Raw genomic sequence first — 27,425 nt, forward strand, 5'->3', positions numbered from 1 at the left:
CTAAAGATATCTTCTGGTGGTATCAAGGATTATATTAAAAAGAAAATTGCACTGCACAGGCTAAATATACATTTAGACTAAATGAAAACTTTTAATAAGAAAAAAATGCACTCAAATGGCTTTTAACAATACGTTTGAACGAAATAAAAGCTTAATGAATGACTACAGAACACCGCCGTCCCAACCCTTGTTCTGTAATGGTAAATGTGTGTTCAGTATCCTACACCGGGGTCTGATTTAAAGGGGGAGGGGCGCCAAAATAACCCAAAATTGTGCACTTTGTAATTTTCAATCCTCAGTAAATTCGAGTGGAAAAGCAGTGGGTGCGGGAATATGCAAGGGGATGGTGGGTGTTGTGGGATGAGGGTTCGTTCCAGAGTAGGGACAAAAACTACTTTGTCGAGGTCACGTCTCATAGGGCGTCGTCAGGCAATGGCTAGATAGAAAATAGTAGGAGAACCGAATCTTGAAAATGTTTTGGGGAACCTGCACTTCGGTGACGGCAGTGTAGAAAAGTGCTTGAGTAATGAAATTCTAATTTTAATGTAAACTGCGATGGTAACAATCATCTTCAGTCACATTTTTCAGGCTTTAGAGAAAACTACATTTGTTGGTGAATAATGGACAGGGTTTTGGGGGATACTCGCCTCTAAACACAGTCATCGTCACATGAATAATCGCTGGGTCAGAGTGTTCTTGTGGTCCATTGGTCGTGTTTGGAGGTGGTAGGGATTCAGTTCCAGGGCGAGGCGACTCTTCTTCCGAGAGTACAGATCCAGCTGCTCTCACTTTCACACTAACAAACCTATTTGCACTTATTCTTAGGTAAAACATCCAGCCCGTCTCACTCTTACGCTGATAACACATTCAACTCCACTTTTCTCACGTCATTAGAAATAACTCCACTTCTCACGCCAGCAGATCCAGTTCCCCCTACTCTTGCAGAAAAGCAAAACCAACACCTCTTACCCGTACATAAACCCATTTTACCCTTATACCAACAGATTAATCTCCCCTCACGTATAAAAATCTAGCTGTCTTCCTCTCTCGTCAGCAAATACAACTCCTATACGGTTCTCTTGTTCCATTAGGTGCAACTCTTTCTTGCAAACCTTTAGATTTTAGCTCCATTCCTTCTCCCGTTACCAGAAGCAGCACTGTTTATTATCACGCCAACAGTTTTGAACTCCACTTACTCTCACTCCAATAGATCTGAACTCCATTTATTCTCACGCCGTCAAATTTGAATTCCACTTACTCTCACGTCAACAGACATCAGATCCTCTTTCCCGCACGTCCAGAGATTCAAGATTTTTTCTTCTCCCGCCAACAGATCCAACTCTACTTTGTGGGATAAGTTCAAGCTTGGCATCTCCCAGGACGAACTATACCGCGCTGACGACTCCACAATCAACTCCCTCCTGCAGTACATAACCTCCCTTCCCTTCGCAAGCATCAGTGAGTCAGCCACAGCTCGGTCTTATCTTGCTAGTCGTAATATAGTCATTTTTCTTTAGCCTTCTTTTTTGTCTGTCTTCTTTTTTCTGCATTTGTTTCTCCTTTTCTTCTCTTTTCCCCCTTTTCTTTCTCTCCCTCTTGTACCAGTTTTTACTCTTCCTCATTTTTTCTTTTAATTTTGTTTTATCTTTGACTTACCCTAGTGTCAATTTATTCGTGTTCTTCTTACCCCAGTTTTTCTCTAATCTTGCTTCAGTTTAGTTTTCTTCAGTTTTAGCCTATTCTTACCTATTCTTTGGCTTTTTCTCTCTTCAGTCTTACCTCAGCCTTTCCACGGGTACCTCCGTGTAGAAGTACATGGTCTTGCAATAGGTCGCCTGAGTCAGTGAATCAGCACTATCTCAGTCTTGTCTTAGTACTCGTTATTTAGCTTTTCTTCATTCTTAGATCTTGCTTCAGTCTCATCTCTATTCTTATCTCAGCCCTTTCGCAGCCTTGTCCCGGTTTAAGTAAAAAATTTTCGTGGCCTTCCTTCAGTCTTAGTTTTCTTCAGCCTTATTATCTCGAGTGCCACCGTCACCTCGGTCCTACAATACAGTACATAATCGGAGTCGTCCACACATCCACTATATTAGTCTTAGCTTTGCCTTATTTATGTCTTACTTCAGCTTTGGGTTGTCTTGCCAATTCTAGCCTCAGTTTTTTTTTTTTCTTTTGTAATGTCACAGTTCTGGCTTACTTTTCTTCTGTCTTACCTCAGCTTCACCTTTGTCTTGAGTCATTCTTTCTTCAGCCTTACCTCAGTTTCACCTTTGTCTCGAGTTATTTTTTCTACAGTCTTCCCAAAGCTGCACCTTTGTCTCTACCTGTTCTTTCTTTAGTCTTGCCTCAGTCTTACCTCAATCTCTCCAGTCATCTCGTTATCCGTCACCAAAGTCAGTGAGTCAGCCGCACGTCAGCCTTGCATCAATAAGCGTAATTTAGTTTTGCATCAGCTTTACCCTTTGTTTTACCCTTGTCTTACTGCAGTAGTCCTTTTTCTTCGTGATATTTATACCTTTTGGCTGCGAATTACCAGCTTTTCATTGTATTTCGACTAACTTCGTATGATTTTACTATGCCCAAATGGAACGTAAACTCGTGCACACACACACACACACACACACACACACACACACACACACACACACACACACTTATAATCTTGTTTATGTACAGTACACAGCTCTTAACTCTCACTTCAACCGATGCTTCCTAATCTAATTATCTTCCGGCATTATCAAGGTATAAAGGAAAAGGTAGTAGTAGTAGCAGTAGTAGTAGTAATACTTTTATGAATATGAACAGATAATGATGATGATTGATGATGATGATGATGATGATGATGTATCCCCAGGTGAGAAGGATGGCGGAACCCAGATCAAGCTCACCATAGAGTTTGTGGACGGCGGCAGAGCGCTCCTCAAGCCTATGAGGTTAGTGGGAGAGAGAGAGAGAGAGAGAGAGAGTGTGTGTGTGTGTGTGTGTGTGTGTGTGTGTGTGTGTGTGTGTGTACCCAGTTACTGCGTACACTGGTAGATAAATGCATGGAATGTATGTATATAGTGGAGTGTGTTTGTGTATATGTACGTAGTGGTGCACGTGTATGTAGGTACCTATGTAGATTTGTTATAGCATGTACTGTACGTGTAGACTACAGTATGTGCGTAGGTGTGTAGGGGATGTAAAAATTTTGCTTAGTGAAATATGGCGATAAAAATCCCAAGATTATTTTCGGCTGATGCCACTTTTTTGAGGATAGTAATCAATCACTTGCTGTCTCCCCCACCTCCACCCCTACACCCTCTCCCTCACCCCCACCCCTACACCCTCTCCCTCACCCCCACCCGTATACCCCATCCTCCACCCCCACTTCTACACCCTTTCCCCCACCCCTACCCCTATACCATCTCCCCCAACCCCACCCTCACACACTCCTCCGTACCACCCACTGCAGCTCCCTCCTCCCTCCCCCTTTCACCTCACTTTTAACCTCACTCTTGTCTCCTCGCTCTCTTTCTTTTTTCTCATATTTTTCCATCTTTTCTCCACCTTTTTTATCTGTATCTTACCATTTTTGCCCTCTTGTACCCCCGCTCTCTCTCTCTCTCTCTCTCTCTCTCTCTCTCTCTCTCTCTCACACACACACACACACACACACACACACTGAATTTCTCCACCATTCACTCTGACTTCCGCCCCACATTACCAGCAGAAGTGCAGACCATTCCCACTCACTCTACCCTCCCCTACGAAGCATCATTCTTTCCTCCCTTCTCATTACTCCACGCATGCGCTCATTACCACTTCACCCCAACTACGTGTTTTGTATTTTATTCGTTCATTTATTTGCCATGTGATAGATTTTCCGAATTGGATGGGTTATATGTAGCCTTCACTAACCCCTTCCCTTCTAGACATTGGTGTAGAGTTGAATAAAATTTCCGGGGGTCAAAAAAGTATACTATGAAGGTACGTTGTCGGATTGAAGGGAAAAATTGCTGTACCTTTTTTATTCTAAACTGGCCTAAAATTGCCATGTCCCCATCTTGAATGCTGAGTTGTAATTAAAGATTAAGATTAGAGTGTGAAGCTAGCCATAAAGAAGTGCTGTGGAAAGGTTGTTGAGCAATAGCACTGTCTTACTGTCACTGAGGTACCCCCCCCCCCAAAGAAAAAAGAAAAAAGAAAAAGCTGCAACAGGATAAAAATCAGGACCAAAAAGGTAAAAGTACTCTAGTGAAACGCCAGAGTCCTGTTTCAATCCAACAGTCTGACTGCATCTGTTATTTAATGCAACAGAGTACTCCGAGAGGAAATTACATGACAACAGAATAGGGAAGGGATGCATGAGCACAATAACACAAACCGGAAATAACGCAAAAGCCGCAATAACACAACGTGAAAATAACACAGTAACACAATATTACAACACTAAAGCAACCCACTAGCACAAAGCACTATAAAATATGTATACAAACGAGAACAAACAAAATAACACGACAAATATATAGCCCAACTGGGAAAATAACAAAATATGGAAATAAGAGTGGAGCACAATAAGAGAAAAGCACCATAACCCGATAACACAAGCTGGATATAACGTCCGCATGGCGCCATCACCATAAAACACCCTACTCTCATTTGCCACACTCCCCGCCACACCTCTCTTATCATACTGTGCTTCCATACTACCATGCCACTACGCTACCACACCTGCATACGACCACCACACTACTATGCCATGAACTACCATACTCCCATTTGCTAGACTCCCCACTGTGCCTTCCATCATACTTATCATACTTCTGTGCTGCCATACTACCATACTGCCACATTTTGCACCACCATACCTCAACTCTACCATACCATAAACAACCATACTTTCATTTATTAGACTTTCTACCGTCCCTCTCATTTCACGTTACCTTACTGTCATACTACCATACTATGACAGCACTACCACATTGCTACACTACCTTGCTGCCACACCACCACACTACTACACCATGTTTCTACCACAATACCATACTTCCAACCTGCCACACCATCACATCAGCCCCTCCATCACACCATCACACCACTACGCTATCACACCACTACCAGACCCTAATACCACTCCCCAAGACAGTTGCATACTACTGTCACACCTTCACCGTGCCACACTACCACAGCTCTGCACCACCACACCACTGTACCACAACACCGGCATACCATCTACCATCCTCACCACCACACCACTTGCCACACGATGCCTCACACACCACACACCACCACACTACACACCACCACTTCCACATCACACACAATCACACCACACCACACACCATCACACCACACACCATCACACCACACACCACCACACCACACTCTCCGACCCCTAAACACGCACCACCACCACAACATAGTACCAAACCACTACACCGCACTACTACACTGCCACATCACCACACCATGCCAAGACACACCCTCTACCTCACTACCCCACCACCACGCCACTACAGCATCACGCTACACACTACCACTACCATACCACGAAAACCACACTCTGTATTTCATGACATCCCCACCACAAACAGTTACAGTCTAAGCACACCACACCACCAACACTACCACCACCACTAACACACACACACACACACACACACACACACACACACACACACACACACACACACACACACACACACACACACACACACACACACACACACCACAAAACCTGCACCATGTACCATATCACCCGATTACCACACTCATTTATAAGCACATACCTTACCACACCACACCACTACAGTACTACACCACACACTACCACACCACCACATCTCACACCACAACTGCTAGCCCACAGAACCCACACCCTGTACCTTGTGACCTCACCACCACCACCACCACCACCACTACCACCACCGCCGCTGCCGCCACAAAAATATGCATGACAGATGAAATGCATTTTAATTCCCTTTTAACTTTCCTCTCCCGGACATTACACAGAGCACACAATAGTACAGTGCTCGTGTCAACAGATGGATGTAATTTGTACTCTTTGTTTCTGCCCTTCCACTTTGTAATATTAAGGGTGGAGAGGAGTGGAAGATTGGTGGAAGGTGGGGTGGTGCGTGGTGATGATGGTGATGGTGATAAGTGGGAGAGTGAAAGAGAGTACAGCTAGAAATGTCAGATGGAGAGAGAGAGAGAGAGAGAGAGAGAGACAGAGAGAGAAAGAGACAGAGAGAGAGAGAGAGAGAGAGAGAGAGAGCGTAGGCGTATGCATGTGTATATGTGTTTGAGTGGGGAAGATAAGCTATACTCCTTTCAATCTAACGTGGCCCAAAATTGTATCTTACATGCTTAACTGTAGCAGGAGATTAACACTACAAAATAATGCCAGTCATGAAGAAGTGCTATGGAAGTGACGTACAGCCGAAATATTGACTTATTCTGCAACTGAGCCACGCGAAATAAACTACAAAAGGACGGCGACCATGGCCAAGATAAGGTGAAAGAAGTATAGTAATGTCAGCGTATTCTGCCTTATATCATCCTCATATCTACCCAATATTCTACCTCATATCCATCTCGTACCTACGTCGTATGTAATCGTAGAGTAATTCTGATATATTTTACTAGGCGATCATATACACCATACCTTGTTGAGTAAGTTTATTGAAGGTATTATATATTTGAGCCTATTTTTTCTAGCAAGTACCTTATATAAATGTGTATATATATAAACTGGAGAAAGAAGAAACCAGAATACTATAGAAACTGTAGAAAGAAAGAAGACCAATAAATATCGGTGCAGTTCCCCATAGTCCCCCATCCCCTTTCAGTTAATACCCTACCAAAATTGCCAGCTGTTCCCCTTACATCCTTCCTTTTCCCCTCCTCGCAACCCTTCCTCTCGCCCCCTTCCCTCCCCTCGCCCCTTCCAGTGTATCCCCTCACCTTTCCCCCTCCCTACCTTCGCCCACTTCCTCACTTCTTTCTCTCTGCCTCCGCTGTCTCTCCTTTCCATTCCCCTCATCTCATCCACTCTCTCCTCACCACCTCCTCCTCCTCCTCCTCCTCCTCCTCCTCCCCGTCATTTTTCCTCTCTCTTCCTCCTCTTCTTTCTTCTTTTCCCTCCCCTCACTCCATCCTCTCCACTATCCCTCACCGTCGTACCTTTCCCATCTTCCTCATCTCTGCCCTCTTCCAAATACTCCCCTCCCCCTTTTCTTCATTCCTTTACTCCTTCTTCTCTCCCCTTACCAGTTTCCTCTCTCCCCTCCCCTCTTCAATCCTTCTCTTCTCTTTGCCTTCATCTCTTCTCCAGATCCCCCATCTGTCCTTCCCTTTTATCACTTCTTCTCATGTCCCCCTCCCCCATTCCACTTCTTCTCCCTTTCCCTCTCCCCGTTTCTCTCATGTTACCCTTTCTTCTCTCTCCTTCTCCCTCTCTCTCTCTTTTTTTTTTTCTCTCTCTCATACGTATATTCTCTGCACTTCCTCTCCCCTGCCCCTCTCCTCACTCCGACCCCCCTCCTCCCCCCCTCCCCCATCTCTCTCTCTCTCTCTCTCTCATCCCAGTCCCGCCCTTCCCGGTAAATGCTTGTGTTCTAGTCTAACAAATGGCCGTCTTCCCCAGTTACTACAGAGAGAGAGCGAGAGAGAGAGAGAGAGAGAGTTCCAATATAAAGAATGTCGAGTATTCTTTATCGCTCCACCAATTTCTCCCTCATCCATTCTTCCTCCTCATATCTGCTCTCCTCCCTGTCCTCCATCTCCACTTTCTCCCTCTCTTCTCATCCCCGTCTCCCTGGTTCCCACACCCACACCTTCCCCTCCCCCTTCCCCCTCCCCTCCCCTCCCCCTCCCCTCCCCTCTCCCTTCCCCTTCCCCTCCCCCTTCCTCTTCCCCCTTCCTTCTCTTCTTTCACCTTTCTCTTCGTCCAGCTCCCCTCCCTCCTTTTGATTTCCTCCTGCCATTTCTCTTCTCCCCCTCCCTCTTCTCTTCCTCTTGTCCTTCCTCCAAATTTACATCCCCCTTCCCCCCCTCTCTCTCTCTCTCTCTCTCTCTCTCTAACAAATAGCTGCATCCCGGTAACTGGTGAGAGGGCTCCATCCAATATACAGTATGTAGAGTATGTGTTCACTCTACCGGTCTCTGTCTGTCTGTCTGTCTGTCTGTCTGTCTCTCTCTCTCTCTCTCTCTCTCTCTTAGTGATTTATTTTTCAAACTACCCATTACTAGCCTCCTTTTTGCTATATATATCTTTTTAATATCCACATAGATTACATAAATATCACACAAGAATATAAGGAAGGAGAAGAATCAGAAATAAACCAGTAAGGAGGAGGTGTTAGGGAGCTTCTTTAACCAGACAGAATGCCGCCCCAAGAGTTGAATAAAATCGTTGAATAAAGTAATTTTTTTGGTAGTCTGATTAAAAAAAAATCGTCAGGCTGGAGGGGTTAAAAGCTTACGTAACCCTCCCACAGCGGTGGTTTAACTTAGGACTTTCTCTCTCTCTCTCTCTCTCTCTCTCTCTCTCTCTCTCTCTCCCCACTAATGCTGGACAATTTACCGAAGGACTAAAGGCGTAGTGGAGGTTCCTTTTGGCCACTTCAAACTTTTGTAATTACCTTGGAAAAACTCACCCCCCTAGCTAGAGAGAGAGAGGGAATGTGTGTGTGTGTGTGTGTGTGTGTGTGTGTGTGTGTGTGTGTGTGTGTGTGTGTGTGTGCGTTGGTGTGACTCAATTAGACGTGGAGTAGTGACGGAACCAACAGACCAACTCGGCCTAAATGAAGAACTTGCCTCTCGCCACACATCGGCTGGTTTTTTTTTCTTCGCCATCAGTTTCTCTCTCTCTCTCTCTCTCTCTCTCTCTCTCTCTCCACACACACACACACACACACACACACACACACACACCAGTCTACCGCTCGCTGGCTCAATGGTAACGTTCTCGCTTGCCATCTGGTAGACGGGAGTTCGAGCCTCGCTCAGGTTGCGAAAAGTTTCACTGACGAAGTGGGCGGTTACTGTCCCCCTTGAGCAAGGGGACGGGTGTGTGCGTGTGTGAAGGTCACAGCCTTGCCCTTAGATCGGGCTATATGAGCTCTCAGCTCCCTTCCGGGAGGGTAAAAGCTGACGATCACGACCATTCAGTGATCCTGACCGACCCGGTGAATTACACACACACACACTCTACCTGCCCCTTTGTTTCTTCGTCGTCGTCGTCGTCTTCGTCTTCTTTTACTTCATGATTGCAAAAATAGTACATAACTGTTAATTAGTTTGTGGCAATTAGGCTACACTATATTCTCGTATTTTATTATATGCCTTTTTATTGGAACATAATTTGAAGACATTAGCATATAAGTGAAAATCAGCGTGCCAAATGAAAAAAAAAAAAGTGCTGAAAAAAAGGTGCTGAGGAATCTTCTCAATCGACGAGATTAAGGTAACATTTTGAAAGGTATAGTTGAGGATACAGACAGACACAGCCAAGCACAGACAGACAGCCAAACACAGACAGACAGCTAAACATAGGCAGACATATCCAAACACAGACAGACATAACCAGACACAGACAGAAATATCCAAATACAGACACACACAGCCAAATAGACAGACATAGCCAAACACAGAGACAGCAAAACACAGCCAAGTCTAGACAAATATCATCAGACACAGACAATCACAGCCAGACACAGACAGACATAGCCAAACACAGACATACACAATCAAACACAGACAGACATAGCCAATTGCATTGTCTTCAACTGCGACAGAGAGGAGGCAGAGAATGTACCCAAATTACATAGTCGCTCGTGGTAGATGATGGATGGATTTCTTTGTCGTTATTTTTATGTTTTTTTTATGTACCGCGTGGAGAATAAGAGGTGGGAGCTTTATTAATAATTTTTAGTAAGCGTAAGAATATGAGAGACTAAGGGGGAGAGATAATCGAGTACTGGTAAAGAGAGAGAGAGAGAGAGAGAGAGAGAGAGAGAGAGAGCAGAGGCCACCATCAAATCACTATTAAGACGAAAGGTAGACTGGAGCGAGAGGAAGGGAGACTGAGGCTGGAGAGAGAGAGAGAGAGATGTATTTCAGGCAACAATGCAGGCATCCATAGTGAAAGGGATGGAAGGAGATGGCGGAAGTTAACCTACTCTCTCTCTCTAATAAAACCCATACCTATTGACATTTCCCCTAAAATCAGTCTCTCCCTCGAGTTAAATAACAAGAATTAATATTTAAATACACGTTATTGCAATGCTTGGATTTATAGTAATTTTATGTCCCCTATGATTTTAATTGTCTATATATGGTTTTTGTTATTATTATTATTATTATTATTATTATTATTATTTGTTTTTCTTTATTACCTGTGCTGCTGTCTGTGTATTTGTCTATTATTGTCTTTGTTAGTGTTTGGTTGTTGATGAGGCTCAGGTTAACAGTTACTCTCATTTTTCTTGTTGATGTTTTCGTGCCGTAGTTGTAAAGTTGTTGTTATTGCTTTTGTTTTTTGTTGTTGTTATGCAGATGAATTGCCCTTTACCCCCTCAGCTCACGAGTCATTGTAGTTGTTTGTGTTTGTTTTTGTTGTTATTGTGGCTGTGCAGACGTGTTGTTATTTACCCCAGTGACTCACCAGTTATTGCAGAGGTGCTGGAGGTGGACTGGCCATCTGGCGGCATCTGGCACCACTCCACCCAAGTTAGGTCAAGTAGGGCCGGCGGGGAGTTGTGTGTGTGTGTGTGTGTGTGTGTGTGTGTGTGTGTGTGTGTGTGTGTGTGTGTGGTGAAGGGTTGTAGGGTGTGGAGTTGTGTGTAGAGTTATGTGTGGAGTTATGTGTGGAGTTACGTGCGGTGTGGTGTGGTGTGGTGTGTAGAGAGGTGTGTTTGTATGTGTATGTGTGCGTGTGTGTGTGTGTGCGTGTGTGTGTGTTTGTGTGTGTGTGTGTTAAGATATGATGTGTGATGGAGTGTGTAGTGAGGTTTGGTGTGGTGTAATAGGGTGTGGTGTATGGTTGTGTGTATGGTATGTGATGTTGCTGTGATTGTGTTCTGCTGTCCATGATAAATATAATAAAACAAAGACACAGCTCAGTACTTCACAACTTCATAATCTCTCCGCCAACATGATTAGCAAAGTTATTCAGCCATGCGAAAGAGGACGAGGCTACTTCAAAGAGAAGTAAAGACCTCAATCCCCCCATCCCCCCCTCTCTCTCTCTCTCTCTCTCTCTCTCTCTCTCTCTCTCTCTCCACACACACGAATTCCCAGCATCAGTGCGAGGTAGTAAAGTTTACGACATTCTCATACCATGTTTCCCGGACATTACGAGCATTTAACTAAGTCCATAATCAGAAAGGGGGAAAAAAGGGGGAGGGAGGGATTTCAACCATCTCTGAAGTAATCCTGAGTCTTGATGAGGAACCCTGGGATTTACCTTAGTTTGTTAATGGGTGTTTGAGATTATCGAATAGAGACAGACGCATAAACTGTACACATTTCAATGAACTCCACTTATTATTATTATCATTATTGTTATTATTATTATCATTATTATTATTATTGTTATTATTATTATTATTTGCTGTAGGGGGGTAATTCATGTAAATAATACTCGTCAGACGTTAATGGCAGTAATAAAGAAAATAATCCTCATCACTGGGTATCAATATTTGTCTGAACTACAATGCAGCCTTATAGACCACGAAGTAACATAGCAAAACAAGCGAGTTGAAATGGTGGCCTTTTTTCGTTACAGATTTTTATGACTGGAGTTGCACGTTTTTTTTTTTTTAGTCAACGGAATGCCTTTGTGAAGCGCATATAGGAAGGGAAATAAAACATGTGTATGTGTGGTGTTTTTAGGTTGTTGGGTGGTGAGAGATTTCGAGGGTGTGACTGGTGAGTGAATGATTGTGTGGCCATGTTGCTGGGCACCCTGTTGATGGTTGTCCTGCATCTGTGTTTTCCCTTTCCTATTTTCTTTCTTTTTTTCTCTTTTTTAATTATACCCACCTTGTTCTTTGATGGAACGTAGGGTAGAATCCAAAAACAGGAAAGAGAAGGAACAGCATAAGACAGCCATCAACATACTGTAGTGCAGATGGTGAGGGCCATACATTTATTTACTCATCACTCAGGCCCCCGAAATTATGGCTCCACCTCACAGACAGAAAAAAAAGAAGGCTATATTGAAACGATAATGAAATCCATAGACTGCGTCACCTCATCACAGGGTATAAAACTTAGGTATGCGAATAATTCATACCCTGAAAGCGAGTTTTATTTTGCAGCTTAAACGTAAAGTCAAATTGTTAATGTTTATCACTATTAACTACACCAAATAACACTAACGTGTCGTGAAGCTGTGTTGAATAAAAGTTATGGTGATAGCAACTGGTATGTTGTGTGTGTATTACAGGGATACACACACACACACACACACACACACACACACACACACACATGTATACGGGTACATTATACAGTTACACACACTATATAACAGAATAACACAATGACACGCATCTCTCTCTCTCTCTCTCTCTCTCTCTCTCTCTCTCTCTCTCTCTCTCTCTCTCTCTCTCTCTCAGTGCGTGGATGCAGATGAGTGTGTTTGTGCTCAGCTGGGGTCAGGACATATGTGACGGCTGCCTAAGATATTCTCTCCCCCCCTCTCTCTCTCTCTCTCTCTCTCTCTCTCTCTCTCTCTCTCTCGCTCTGTTCTCCCCTCTGTGTTCTTTGTTCTTATTTCTGTTCTTCATTTCTATATCCTCTCTTCCATATTCAACCCCTTTGCTGTACATCCCTTGTTCCGTATTGTTCATTTATCCGTTATCCACCCTGGGCTTTGCGTTCTGCCCTCTGTTTCTTTTGACCCACTTGTTCTGTTTTCTGTTCTCCGTTCTCTCTGTTTTCTCTTCTGTGTATCTATGTTTTCTCTTTCGTTCTTTTGTTATGAATTCTGCCTTTTGTCCTTTGACGGCTGGACGTAGATGAAGGCAGGCTAAGATATTCCACCTTCCTCCCACCCCACTCACCCCCACTCCACCTCAGTCACCCCACTCACACTTCACCCTCATAACCCACTCATTCATCACCTCCCCCCACTCACCATTTACCTACCCTCCCCCTACTCACTGCCTACCCTCCTTCTGCCCCAGGTACCCAAGAGAGCAGCAGACGATGAAGAACCAGTTTTACTTCACCGACTTCGAGCGTCACAATTCAGAGATCGCCGCCTTCCATCTCGACAGGTGGGTGAGAGAAACTGATACCCATATAAGAGTATGTAGTTTAATTTTATTCTGACTTTATAATAGGCATACTGGGTGATCTGTAAGTAGTGCTTCTCTAGTAACTCATCTGGCCGTGTCTTGTGTGTCGCGGGGACGGCTTAGTCAGCGCTTTCAATGTCTGCTGTGCATCATGTATTCATTTCCTTCTCCCACTGTCATACCTACACCCACACCAGTAGGCTGAGCCGTTCCCTAAACATATAAGATACCTCCTGGTGAATTTCTATTGTCGCGCTATTTACAGACCGTCCCACGTGTGCCCTTCATACCATCATGCATATTATCTTTGCCCACCAACTTATAGCGCTGGTTGCTCCCAGAGTTGCATGCTATTTCTGTTATAACATAGTGTGATAAAAATGCTCCTTCATTTCTGTCCCATCCTTCACAGTCCTGACGTGTGATGCTGAACTAAACAACAAGTAATCAAAACTTTCCTCACTACCGATGAAGTTGGTCAAGGAAAAATTATGGATGTATTTTATTCCTTATCAACCAAGATAAAATTTTTATTACACACTTTTTCCATATGCTTTTTCTATCTGCTGTACACACTGATGAGGGCAAGAATATAACATTTAAGTTTTTTGCACCCTAGAAGGTTTAACCCTTTGAGAATGAGAAACCACTCCTAAGCTGAAGAAAATCGTCTGTCGATATCTAAAATAAAAACAGTTATGTTTGCTTGCGTCACGATGTATTTAAGGAAAGCCGTCTTTTTTTTTTTTTTTTTTTACTACTGTTCTCGCTGAACAACCCCTTTATTACAAGAGATGTCCCCGAAGCTGAGTATATCGTTTGCGGCGACCAGAAGTAAACAAAGTAGAGTCAGAGATTTAGTTACTGAAGAGTGAATTTATTACTATGACCTCCTACTAGACCGTCAACTACTATACTCTGTTCACTTTAACTCGGCCTGTAATTGCCATCTCTCTATCTTAAATACCTAGTTGTGGCAATAGATTAACAGAAAATATGATGTTAGACACGAAGAAGGTGTTATGGAAAATGTGTAGAGCCATAGCGGTGTCTCATTCTGCCGCTGAGCTGCGTAAGGACGAGAATCTGAACCAAATGAAGGTGAAAAGAAGATACACCCTAATTTGGTAGTCAGAGGCCCTATTTCTCAATCACCACCCTGCATACACCACACTAGAGCACCAGTGGCAGGACTTGAGAGACGACGTGTAGCCCGAGAAAAATTTATAGCCATGTTTAATGTTTAGCCCCACTCCCCATTGATAGCCTCAGCCCCCATATGTGGCTCCAAGCCCTATGTATAGCTCCAGGCCCCACGTATAGTCCCAGCTCCATGTTTATCCCCAGCCTTCATGTGTAGCCCCAGACCTTAGTGTAGTCCCCCCATCGATAGCCCCAGCTCTCATGTGTAGCCCCAGCCCCATGTATGACCCCAACCTTCATGTGTAGCCCTAGCCCTCTCCCCCATAGATAGTCCTAGCCCACATATGTAGCCCCAGCCCCCATCTACAGCCCTGCCCCTCATGTGTAGCCCCAGCCCCATGTATGTGTGATATATATTTTTGCAGGAAGATCGAGGTGCATGGGAAATTGTGGCACTCTCCTCTCCTTACCCTCCCTGGACAAAAAAAATAAAAATAAAATAAAATGAAATAAAATAAAATAAAAATAAAAATCTGTGTTACTATAGGGAATTGATCTTAAGTCTGTTTGTGAATCCGACTCCTGACCCTGCTTGGCAATAACAGTAAGGGTAGGACGTGACTATGGGACCTCCAGGGATCGTATTTATAAATCTCCTAAGCCTCAGTCGTGTATAAGATTATTTGTGTATACGTTTCTTTGCACTCATTTAGATTACCAAATTTTTCACCGTTAAACATCAAGCAAAATTCTTATAACATTTAGCTGCTATGGAGACTTGTTTATCGTATAAGGTTATTAAGATCTTTTGTAACTACGACCTCTGACCCGCCCTGGCTTCACGGGGCCCATGGGAAGCATTTATAAATGATCTCAGTTAATTCTATCGATAAATGATGGTCCATACCAGGAATCATAATGTGGTCTTTTAATTTTCACGTTAACTTTTTCCTAATTTAGTCATGAAGTGTTTTATTGATGTTTGAATGAAAATTGAAATATAAACAATGGTCGTACACACATCTAATTCACTCCTACGACGTATTATTTCCTCTATTTATAGTATCACCAGACGATTTTGTTTTTGTTATGGGAGACATTTTGCTGGGGTTGTATTAAGAAAGCTTATGTTTGGCTTATGATATCCGAAATGTGTCGCCAAAGTTAAAAAAGAAAAAAAAAGGTCATTTGATATTGACGAGAATAATTCAGGACCCCATCGGAGTGAAGTGGTTAAGGGAAAGAAAGTTAGTGAATATGACTCCAGGTGATGATGTTGGCACTTCACCTTATCCCTTGTGTCGTTGAGGCTCTACAATGTCCTGGGAGGTGGAGGGAGAAGGGGGAGCATGGAGAGAGGAGGAAGAGGAGGAGGAGGAGGAGGACTGGGAGATGGGACAAGTCTTGGGGTGTGGGAAAGCCTGGAGAGGAGAGTTTGGGAAAAGGTTGATTGATTGATTGATTAACTTAGTGACTGACCTGATCTTGGCAGTCTAAAGTCAAATGTCATTGCTGTATTTGGGTGGGAAGTGAGCTTAGGGGAGAGGTGGGTAGGGGAAGGAGTCTTTAAAGGGGGTGAGGAGCTTAGGGAGGGAGAGAGGGGATCTTAGAAGAAGGAGGGGAGCTTAAGGGGAGCGTAAGATCAGCTGGAGTTAGGGTAGGGTAGGTAGTGTGATGGTTAGTGGTGAGTGTAATGGTAAGGGATGGGGTAATGAAGTCTCTTATATGGCTTACAGGATTGCCCACAATGACCCATAACTGTACCGCCACGAGACTGCACCACACGCCTGACGCAGTGTGAGGGTGTAGGGGATGGGGTGGAGGTGGGGTGAGAGAGGGGCTGAGGGGGAGAAGTGGGAGGACGACGACGAGAGAAGGGGACAGTTACTTCCTTCACTAAGTCATCCTGTGGAGATTGTCGCCAGATTTTTCTTAACTCCACAAACTTTCTTCCCAGTCGCTCGAAGTTTCAGGATTAGATGACGGTGCCAACGGTGCAGTACCTTTAATGAATTAAAAAAAAATAAAAACACCCAAATAATAAACTCCCAATGTGGCAATGGAAAATCACTCTCCTCTCTCTCCATCAGTCTCTTTTTACGTCAACTCTTGCCATTTTGGCGATTTTTTTTTTTCCTCTGGAAAGCTGTAGATTATCAGGTCCCTAAACGCATTAAATCGACTTCCATCTCCGTTACACCTGACCTTTCTCAGAAAGCCGGCCTCAGAGTCCCCGACATGATTAATGACGATGCTGACCAAACCGGTGATTTTCATAGTCGTCATTTTGTTGCTTTAGGAATTCCCAGCCGGTTGTTGTACAGTGATAACAGTGACGCGAAATAGAGCTATGAAAACCCAAAATTGAGAGGAGAGCAGGAGCTAGTACGGGTTCGACTAAACAGTATCATCTCTGTGAACACGGCCCTTTGTGCTTAGTGTTATCCCCAGCACATCACAACACAGCATCACCAGTGTCACAACAGCTGCTTCCACCACACCAGGCGGGTGGGGTCATGGATCACTGGCCTCACTTCATCCCACCCCATCCAACCCCACCCACCCACTCCACTCCACTCCATTCTACAACCTCACACACCCCATCCAACTCACTCCACTTCTCACTGCATCCCACCGTCGCACACTTCGCCTCACAGTCTTACTTATCCCACCCCGCACTGTACCACACATTCAGACACTACACGAACACACCCCTTCCCACACCACACTCCCTCATACCACACTCTCACACACTCTGTCCAACACCGTATCCTCTCACACCCCGTCCTGCATATCCCAGAGTCGACCTCCCATTGTATCTCTTCTACCAGTCTGTAACCCCACCTCCCACCTCAGCCTATTTAACTTCCTTCATACTGACTGCTATAGGCCTCAAGTTTTCTTATCTGTTTTTCAAGGACTGGAAACTGGAGATAAATACATTCAGTTGTGACGTCTTTATAGTTTCATCTTTACATCAAACCTCCCTTTTTTTTTTTTTTTTTTTAGTGGGAATAGTGGTTGAGATGATGATGATAATGAATCTTTTTTTTTTTTCTTTCTTTTGATCTTCTCTCCTCATCCCTTACCTACCTCTATTTTCATCCCTTTCCTATCTTTGTCTTCCTCATCATCCTTTTTCTCCATATTTCTCCATATCTTTTTCTCAGCATCCCTTTTCTCCATCTTGCCCCATATCTCCTCATCATCATCCCGTTTCTCCATCATACTCCATATCTCCTCCCCATCATCCCTTTTCTCCATCTTGCTCCATCGTCCCTCTCTTTCCAGCCTCAAAAGTTTGCTCTTGCGATACCCCGCCAAGCACCCTATTCCCGCGCCTCGCAAAACCCACACGCCGCGAGTTTAATAAAAGTTCCACGATAATTGGCGCACTTTTGCCCTCCGGATTATGTTTTTCGGGGCTACTCGTGTTTGTCCGGGGTTCCTGTAATGGCTATTCTTCCAGGAAATTTCAGCCAAGGCCCTTCATCCCCTGTTTTTCATGCTCGTGCTCAGGATATTTTTCTTTTTCCCTTTTTTCTTTCTTTTTTGCCAGCCCGCTGCTCCATGTATTCAGTTTTCCCGTAAATTAGCGTCTTCTGTCTTCCCTCGCTTTTATCTTCCTGTCGGTGAATTATTATTATTATTATTATTATTATTATGTATTTTTTAAAGATTTGGACAAGATTGGATTTTAAAGCTGAAATAATATTGTTCAAATGTTGCTTTTAGTGAGGTGAAATAACCATGTTGTCCCAAACTAAAGCATTACCGTTCAATTTGCTCTTGTCATTCAGATAGACTAGGAAATAATATGGGCAGTTAGTAAAAAATGGTGATGATGATGACGATTGTGGTTAGTAGTAGTAGTAATAGTAGAAGAAGTAGTAGCAGTAATATGATGATGATGATGATGATGATGGTGCACCCGTCAGACTGCTGGGGTTCCGACGTGCTGTGCCTACGGTGGGTCGGCGAGTGAACATCACCAGTGAGCTCTACCCCCTGGCCGAACACCCACTTAGTGCTACTTTCTTCAGATCACCAGAACACAATCACTGCTTCCACGGCAAGTGCCGGTTAGTACACACACACACACACACACACACACACACACACAGAAAGAGAGAGAGAGAGAGAGAGAGAGAGAGAGAGAGAGAGAGAGAGAGAGAGGGAGAGAGAGAAGAGGATGTTGTACACCTACACTCCTATGTCTATTACATCATTGATGCCACGAATAGATTTATGTGGTGGTGGTATGCGGTGATGATGATGGTGATGGTGGTAGCTGTGGTGGTGATAGCTGTGGTGGTGATAGCTGTAGGTGTGATGTTGATGGTGTTGGTGGTGGTGGTAGCTGTGATGGTGATGTGGAGGTGAACCTGTGGAGGTGGTGGTGATGATGAAGGTGGTGGTAGCTCTATGGTAACTGTGGTGGTGGTGATGGTAGTGGTGCTGATGGTAGCTGTGATGGTGATGGTGGTGGTGGTAGCTGTGGTGGTGATTGTGGTGATGTTAGCTGTGGTGATAATGGTGGTGATGGTGGTAACTTCTGAAACGGCTATTATTTGGCCAGGTGCTTTGAGGCCTTATAGGGCCGCAAAGAACTTGCTCAAAATGGCTCAGAGACGACTCTAATTTGGACAAGTGCTGAGCTGCCCGATGTGCCACTGTCAAAGCTAAACTAAGAATATTATATGGTTTACAGCTAAAGACTACTTGAAACCTTTTAGCTTGTGTGAGTTGAACGCTGTTAGCTGACTGTCAAGATTAGAGATAGAAGTGAGAGAGTGGCGAGAGAGGTGTGAGAGAGTGGGTGAGGGAGGTGTATGAAAGTTGGTGAGATAAGTGTGAGAGAGTGGGGGTGAGAGAGACGTGAAAAAGTATGTGAGAGTGCTGTGAGAGAATGGATGTGCGAGAAAGTAAGCGAGAGAGGTGTGAGAGCTGGGTGAGAAAGGTGTGTAAGAGAGTAAGTGAGAGAGGTATGAGAGTGTGAGAGAGATGTGAGAGGGGGGTGAGAGAGTGGTTGAGTGGGTTGTGCAAATTAGAGAGTGGATAGTGCGAATAAGAAAGTGGGTCGTGCACATAAGAGTGGGCCGTGCAAATAATAGAGAAGGTGGTGCAATAAGAGTGGGTGGTGTAAATAAGCGAGTTTATGATGTAAATAGAGGTGTGGGTGTGCAAGTAAGAGAGTTCGTGGTGCAAATAAGAGAGTGGGTGGTGCAAACAAGAAAGTGGGTGGTGCAAATAAGAGAGTGGGTGGTGCAAATAAGAGAGGGAGTGGTGCAAATAAGAGAGTGGGTGGTGCAAAGAAGAGAGTGGGCGGTGTAAACAGACGTGCAGCCACAGGGAGAAGTGAATAAGTTTCCCTCCTCTGTATTCCAAATATGCCAAAGTTTTCCCACTTTCATAATTCGCTCTCCAGACCTTCTTTCTTTAGCATTCTTTCTTTCCATCTTTCTTTCTCCTCTCATCTTTTCTCCATTCCCAGCTGTCTTCCTAACTCTTCCTTCTTGCATTCTTCCTCTTTTTTCCTTCACCCTCTCCCCTTTTTCACTCTCCGTCTTCTTGCCGTCCCTCCAACACATTCTCACTTTTTTCTCCCACTCTCTCTCTCCTCTCCCCTTTCCCGACTTCATCTATTACTCTCCTACCAGACCCTCCTTCACTCATTCACTTTTCCCTCCTCCACACTTATTCCCTCCCTCTCTCTCCTCCCCGTCTCTCCATCCCTGACGAGTTTAGTGGTAAGAGAGAGAGAGAGAGAGGGGGGGGGAGAAGGTGGCGTTTGAGTATAGGTCTTTGCTGTAAGTTTAAGGCATTCTTGATTAAAAGTTCTCTCTCTCTCTCTCTCTCTGTCAGTCCATCCATCTGTAGTTATCCTTGTATCCCTCTCTCACCTACTCCCCCCCACCAGCTACTTCTGCGACACCGCCCACGCCATCTGCGGAAGCCCTGACTTGGTGGAAGTGAGCCTGGCGGTGTTCCTGCCCACGGAGAGACAGGCTTCGAGGATCAAGTGGGAGCATCCTTGGCGACGTAGCTACAGCAGGAGGAGGAAGGCGCAGTGGGAGACAGGTGAGAAGGAGCTCTGTCTGTGCCTGTCTGTTTGGTTCTGCCTGTGTGTGTGTGTGTGTGTGTGTGTGTGTGTGTGTGTGTGTTTATCTGTCTAGTTATTCATCCATCACTTGATCTGTCTGTCTTCTCTCACTGTCCATCTGTGTGTGTGTCTGTGTGTGTGTCTATCTGTCAATCTTTCTATCAGTCAATCAGTATTTCTCTCTCTCTCTCTCTCTCTCTCTCTCTCTCTCTCTCTCTCTCTCTCTGCCCTGCATTCCCTGTTTCACACTACTGTATACCTCGCCTTCCTCTGTATCACCCCTTTCTATTTTTCTTGAATCTAATGATGATAATGGTGACGATGATGATGATGATGATGATGACTGATAAAAATGATGATGATTCCCTCTTTCTCACACTCCTTTCACTTCTCTTCCCTTCTTCTTTCCACCTCATCCTCCCCTGCCTTCCTCCTCTACATTTCCCTCCATCCCCCTCCACGTCCCCCAGATGACGAATACTGTGATGGGGTAAGGCAGAAGCACCCGTACAGCGAAGGGCGACGGCTGCTGGATCTGGTGGACATGGCCGTGCTAGACTTCCTCATTGGCAATATGGATAGGCACCACTACGAGACGTTCAAGGTAAAGTGGCATAGGATCTAGATAAACTGATATAGGTTCTAGTTAAATAGGCTGGGTAATTTGAAGCTGGTACTGTATAAATTCTTGGTAAATTGCGTAGGTTGGCTTAGTCGGTATAAACTGTTGGTTAATTGATATAGGTTGTAACAGCACCATGAGGCATTAAGGGTGTACTGAGGCAGGTCATCACCACCATCATCATCATCATCATCATCATCCCAGTCTTCCTATCCAGTTCAAAAGCCAGCTGAATCCTTTGGTCATTTTATGCGTTGTTTTTCTTTCATTTTTTCCCGTAACTTACATATCATCTTGTTTGTACAAATAGCTTTTTTGTTGGTATAGTTTGATTATTCATGTCAGTGATTTTTCTATTGTTTCATCAATGTCATTCATATTTCCGTGCTCTTTATCTAATTATTCATTTTTCATTCTCATTTGCTTCTTCCTTCTCCTTCTTTTCTTTCTCCCATTTCTTCTGCTCTTCCTCCTTCCTTCTCTTTTGCTCCTCATCCTCTTTCGTTACTTCCTCGATTTCCTCCTCCTCCTCCTCCTCCTCCTCCTCCTCCTCCTCTTTATTTTATTCGTCTCCCTTTCATTTTATTCCTTCATCTCCTCTCAGATGTTCGGCAACAACTCAGCGCCAGTGCATTTAGACCACGGCCGGGGGTTTGGAAGGCCCTATCACGACGAGACCTCCATCCTGGCCCCCCTCGCACAGTGCTGTCTCATACGACACTCCACGCTCGCCACGCTCCTCAGGTGACACATATTTACTCATATTAATCTTTCACAGCTCGTAATACTACTCATAACACTTCCCATAGCACATACTGGTACACATAACACCACACTACCCCATCCTGGTGTCCTCACAATGCTGTCTCACAAAGCACCCATGCTGGCTACACTGCTCGGGTAACCCATAACGCGCATAGCATCTCTCAGAGCTCATAACACCTCTCTCAGCTCACGGTACACCTCATAAAGTTACCCTGAACTCATAACTCTGGCATCTCACAATATTGAATCATTAGGCACTCCACGTCGTGAGTCTGGTCTGGGGCCAGTATTCCAGCTGCCTTGGGAGACTTCGTAACACATCATCCTAAACGATTTATTCTGTACATTATACCCTTATATTTCAATATCGTTGTGTGCGTTACTGAGGGAAACTGTGTCGATACTTGAAAGTGTGTACAGTGTGTAAGATAATATAATAACATGCTGTGAATAATAAATAGCTGAGAAAATTGTGCTGCGGTCTCTCCTGTGACATCTAGAGTACAGCCTTGAGTAATATGTGATGCTGAGGCAAGAGTTTATAAGGTACTTACTAACAACTATGTAAGTCATAGTTTAGGTTCTGTTGTTTTTCTAATCAAACTGTACCTAGCTTAACCAGTGTTAGCAAAATGTAACTGAATTCAGCCTAACCCACTTCATCCCAGTCTAACATCTCCTTAACCCTATTTACCTAATCCACATACTGTAGGACTGTGATAACTAGAGCATTGGCTGCCGAGCAAGAAACCCCAGGTAGAGACGTACGAGTATGCCTGTTGTATTCTTATATCCCTTTTCTCTTTGACACTGTGCCGACCTTAACAAAAAGCTTCAAAATTAATTAATTCTAACTCATTTTAACTGAAGGTCCATCATGTATATGAGTCATGAGTCACCCTAACTTCATACTTTGTAGCCTAATCTATCCAAACCTAATTTAACCTAACCTAACCCAGCCCAACCAAAGCTAACCTAATCTAACCAAAGCTAACCACACACGCCCACCAGGTACCACACTGGTCCTGAACGTCTGAGTGCGGCCCTGCGTGCCTCCCTGCTGTCGGACCCGCTGCGGCCGGTGCTGTGGGAGCCGCACCTGGCCGCACTCGATCGCCGTCTAGCCACAATACTGGCCGCAGTCAGGTCATGCGTCGCCAGGCTGGGTGGGCCGGCCAAGGTTATCATACAGGACAACCACTGAGATTACATCCGTCATGTACAGACACTTAATTACGCAGGGTGTTCCGTAATTTTATGCCATAACTTCTGTTGCTGCTTCATGATACCCTTTCCAGTAAGAAATGTTGTATGAACATAGGTTGGTTATGGAGATATACACTGAGGTGACGTACTGTATATGTTATAATTTAAAGAAATGGCATAACGAAGACCTATCACTCTATTTTCAAAAGGCTCTTGGCAATTGCTGGCCTGTAGGGTTTACAGTTTGGGTAAAGTGTAACCACTTTTTGTTCACTAATATACATGTTCAGAATGGCCACCTCTAACACGCAGACCCATCCTGATTCATTTGATTTGGGGACATTTTATCCTGCGAAGAACCATATACATTTTCACTCATCTGGCAGTTACAGATGTGAAGTAGATTTCCCCTGGCCTAGACTTACCGTGTAAACATTTTCTCCCAGGTGACCCCACACCTAAATATAAGCCTACAGGATTTTAAGTTCCGCCGATTATGGTGTCCATCATACATCGTCCCTTACGATAACCTCCTTTACCACTAGGAATTGACCCCATGTACTTTCGGCAACACAAGCCATGTCGTCTCTTCTGCCCCTCTCTCCATGAACTTTGAAAATCAGTCAGGTGAATCTGCAGAAAATCAACACTGATGAAATTGTATGGCCCAAGATCAGCGTCATCAGTGTCGTTTGTTTTGGACTTACGAGGCTAATTTTCAGAGTCTGTTGAGAGGTAAGCAGGAGAAGTCTATGTTATATAAATTTCTTATTGGAAATGACCCAAGGAAACCACCCTAAAAGTTATGATATAAAGCTGTTACACCCTGTACGGTCACTGAGACAGCTATTTTCCCAGTTTTGTCTGAAGAGTACTTAATAATTAGCGAAACATAACAGAAGTTTTATCTCTGTTAGTGCGTGTCTGGGATTGTTTGACTGTTGTTGATATTTTCATCAAAGCTTGGGAAGATAGTTATTTCTCATTGTACCATGTTTACGTAGATTAACATGTTTAGATGCCTTACTAACAGATGTATTACTAACAGATGTCCAGTTATTACATATGGAGTACATTATCCAAACATATTAATTTTTACTCTTAAAAGACGTCCACTATATATACCGACTTCATTATTTTTCTGCCTTATTGTCACTGAAGATGTCCATTTTATTGTAAAATGTTCACCCTGTACATACAGTTCGTTACCGTGTTGACTTATCGTCCTTGTTTCTTATTATTAAAGAATATCTAGTGCCACCTTGTATATGCAGATGGTTATCTATGTATTTTTTCCATGCTTAGATACAGGTTACTGTTTGAGGGAGAGTATCATCATCGTGTCCAGAAATTAGATATTATTTCTTTATTTGCAGACTTTTTTTTTTTTTTTAATTATCGTAAAATTATATCGAGTAGTAATACATATTTTCCTTTCATTTCATAAGTCATTTAGCTGTTTACTCGCGTAGATTATCTTTATTTTCTGAGTACTATTAGCATTAGTGCATTATTCCTCGAGAATGATACAAGCAGTAGCACACTGATGGCAAAGCTTATAATCTTTGCTAAGCTGATTTATAAAATTCATAGGGGCTTCAGATTCATCCAGCAAACCAATTATATACTTTTTTTTTGCACAGCGATACTGTGTAATCTTTTAATAATGTAGGAAAATCTTATGCCATTCTAGTATTAGCTTACTCCCAAATCCTGCCAAGATACACGCCAGATGCAAATTCAGACAACGAAGAGATTACTGTAGTTGGATTCCAGTTATCTAAATAATACCACTCTGTAGGCAGGTTTTCTATTGTTTCAAATCAAGAAAATCAGACACTGCCACTTCATCATTTCACTCCCCCCCCCCTTTTTTTTTTTTCTCTCCCCCGAATCTGTACTGCTCTGAACTAATTGGCAATCGTTCCTTAGCATTTTGGATCGGTTGAGTTTCGGAATATGGGATACTAGCAACTCAAACATATTCAAAGTATTCTACATCAGCTATTAATCAGGAGGTGTATGGTAGAAATTCAACATACAGTATATTGTAAATTCATAATGAAGATTTGCGGCAAAATGAGTAAGAAAATAATGAAAAATTTTAAGGCTCAGTAAGACGATAGGTGAAGGTAAAAGAACTTACATGAATCATCGAAATAATGAGATTCCGGATAAACGGAGGTGTGTATAATCGGACTTTGCCCTGTATGTGTGTGTGTGTGTGTGTGTGTGTGTGTGTGTGTGTAAGCTGACTTGAATGTATACCAGTCTTCCAAAGTCTGATATCCTATAATCGTCCACAAAATCCATGATATATATATATATCATCCATGATATATATATATATATATATATATATATATATATATATATATATATATATATATATATATATATATATACAGTATCCTGCTGTTTGCACTAGATAAATTTCCACCGTAATACATCAACATCAAAATGGGCTACAGTAAATGTGACTACAAAAAAATTAATTAATGGAACCTTGACTTTTTAGGGTAGATAAATTGCAGACAAGGGCCGTGGCATAATGAAGGATATTTATATGATGATTATTAAAATTCATGACCCTCTCCGCTTTTTATTTACCCCGGCGACTACGAGCGTATATTTATTTTCATCCCGAACGCCCGCCCTATATTATGACCGCTGCTCCGGCAAGAGGGAATTAATTACAGTCAGCTCCAACAATAAGCTTTTAAATTGCAAACATTATGCATTATAGCGAACAGCACAATGTAGGGCCTCTTTCCAGTTACAAAGATTATACATTACAGCGTATAACAGAACGTCAAACCTCTTTCCAGTAAAACACTATTTATTACAGCGAACGGAACATAACCTTTCAAATCAGAAGTATTATGCATTACAGCGTAGATCTGAACATAGAACATTTTCCGTATTACAGGCATGATAACAGCGTACAAGAGAACATAAAACTTATCTGTGTGCATGAATAGGAGGTGATTATAATGATTTTTATTTGTAAGCTATTTATTGCAAGAATTGGTGGGTGAGTTATTGATGATCGCCTATGGTTTTGCTCCTGCTTGCGTCAGGTGATTTATTATTATTATTATTATTATTATTATTATTATTATTTTGTCTGACCGAGATGAGGAAGGTAAACCCCCAGCACACATGGAAAGTTAGTTTTCTCTCTAAAGATATTTTTCCAGTTTGAAATACGTGAATGTGGCTTGCTTTTGGCCTTTAATTATTCTGAAAAGTTGCCGAGAGAGAGAGAGAGAGAGAGAGAGAGAGAGAGAGAGAGAGCGGAGGGGGAGGGCGGGATATTGGTCTGGAGTAATCTCATTCACATACTAAAACTTCAAGTATCACAGGGTGACAGCCGCCAACGATCTTATCTAGTCTTAGCAGCACTTGTATCACTAAACGGAATATTGGAGTGTTGTTGTTGTTGCTGTTAGTGCCAGATATTTAACACACGCTGTCTTCTACCCGTCACAATCCCACAGGTCACCCATATTTCAATCCCTATGCCTCTTTGTCACCACCATCCCATGCCTCTTTGTCACCACTCCAAGCCTTTATCCCCAATCATATACCACTCCCTCTCGCCACTCCAAGCCTCCTCCTTCAAGCACCAAAAACGCTCGCAAATGGAAAATTGGTAACGTAACCTGATATTCAGTATAATTAATAATAATGGTACTTCTGCTGCTACTATTGCTACTACTACTACTACTACTATTGATAATAATAATGATAATAATAATAATAATAATAATAATAATAATAACGACAACAACGACACAGGAAGAAGAAAAACAGAAAAGGAATGAGTAATATTTAGATTTCCTCTGTGAGCAAAGTACTTCGAGGAAGTTTCTGTGTTCGTAAACACTTATTGTGCTGTCTTCTTTTGTCTGGTATCTTGTCATCATTTACCTGGGGAACACACACACACACACACACACACACACACACACACACACACACACACACACACACACACACACACACACACTCATTATTTTTGTGAAACATTGTTCTGGTGACAGTATAATTTACTGACATCATTTCAGCGAATTTTTTTTTTTTTTTTTTTTTTTTTTTTTTTTTTTTTTTAGCGGCATCATTATTTCAGTGACATTATTTTGGTGACATTATTTGAGTAGCATTATTTTAGCGATGATATTATTTTAGTAACAATTATTTTCGTGACGCTGTTTTAGTGACAACATTTGTTTTGTGACAACGTTATTTTTGTGACATTATTTTTATGACATTTTTGTGAGAACATTATTTT

General features: G+C 43.1%; 1 protein-coding gene across 1 annotated transcript in view; it reads left to right on the forward strand.

Moving 5' to 3' along the window:
* Nucleotides 1–23,311, forward strand: part of LOC145408612 (extracellular serine/threonine protein CG31145-like) — a 43,462-nt gene extending 20,151 nt beyond the window's left edge. The window contains exons 2-9 of the mRNA XM_080279302.1: nt 1,334–1,458; nt 2,855–2,933; nt 13,179–13,271; nt 18,374–18,517; nt 20,356–20,516; nt 21,009–21,142; nt 21,765–21,904; nt 22,937–23,311. Coding sequence (XP_080135428.1) covers nt 1,334–1,458; nt 2,855–2,933; nt 13,179–13,271; nt 18,374–18,517; nt 20,356–20,516; nt 21,009–21,142; nt 21,765–21,904; nt 22,937–23,129 — 1,069 coding nt within the window. The 3' untranslated portion in view covers nt 23,130–23,311. The remainder of the gene's footprint in view (nt 1–1,333; nt 1,459–2,854; nt 2,934–13,178; nt 13,272–18,373; nt 18,518–20,355; nt 20,517–21,008; nt 21,143–21,764; nt 21,905–22,936) is intronic.
* The last annotated feature ends 4,114 nt before the right edge of the window (nt 23,312–27,425 follow it).

Source organism: Coenobita brevimanus, chromosome 78 (genome assembly GCF_032717465.1).
Source record: "Coenobita brevimanus isolate Jiangsu-jjx chromosome 78, ASM3271746v2, whole genome shotgun sequence".
NCBI lineage: Eukaryota > Metazoa > Arthropoda > Malacostraca > Decapoda > Coenobitidae > Coenobita > Coenobita brevimanus.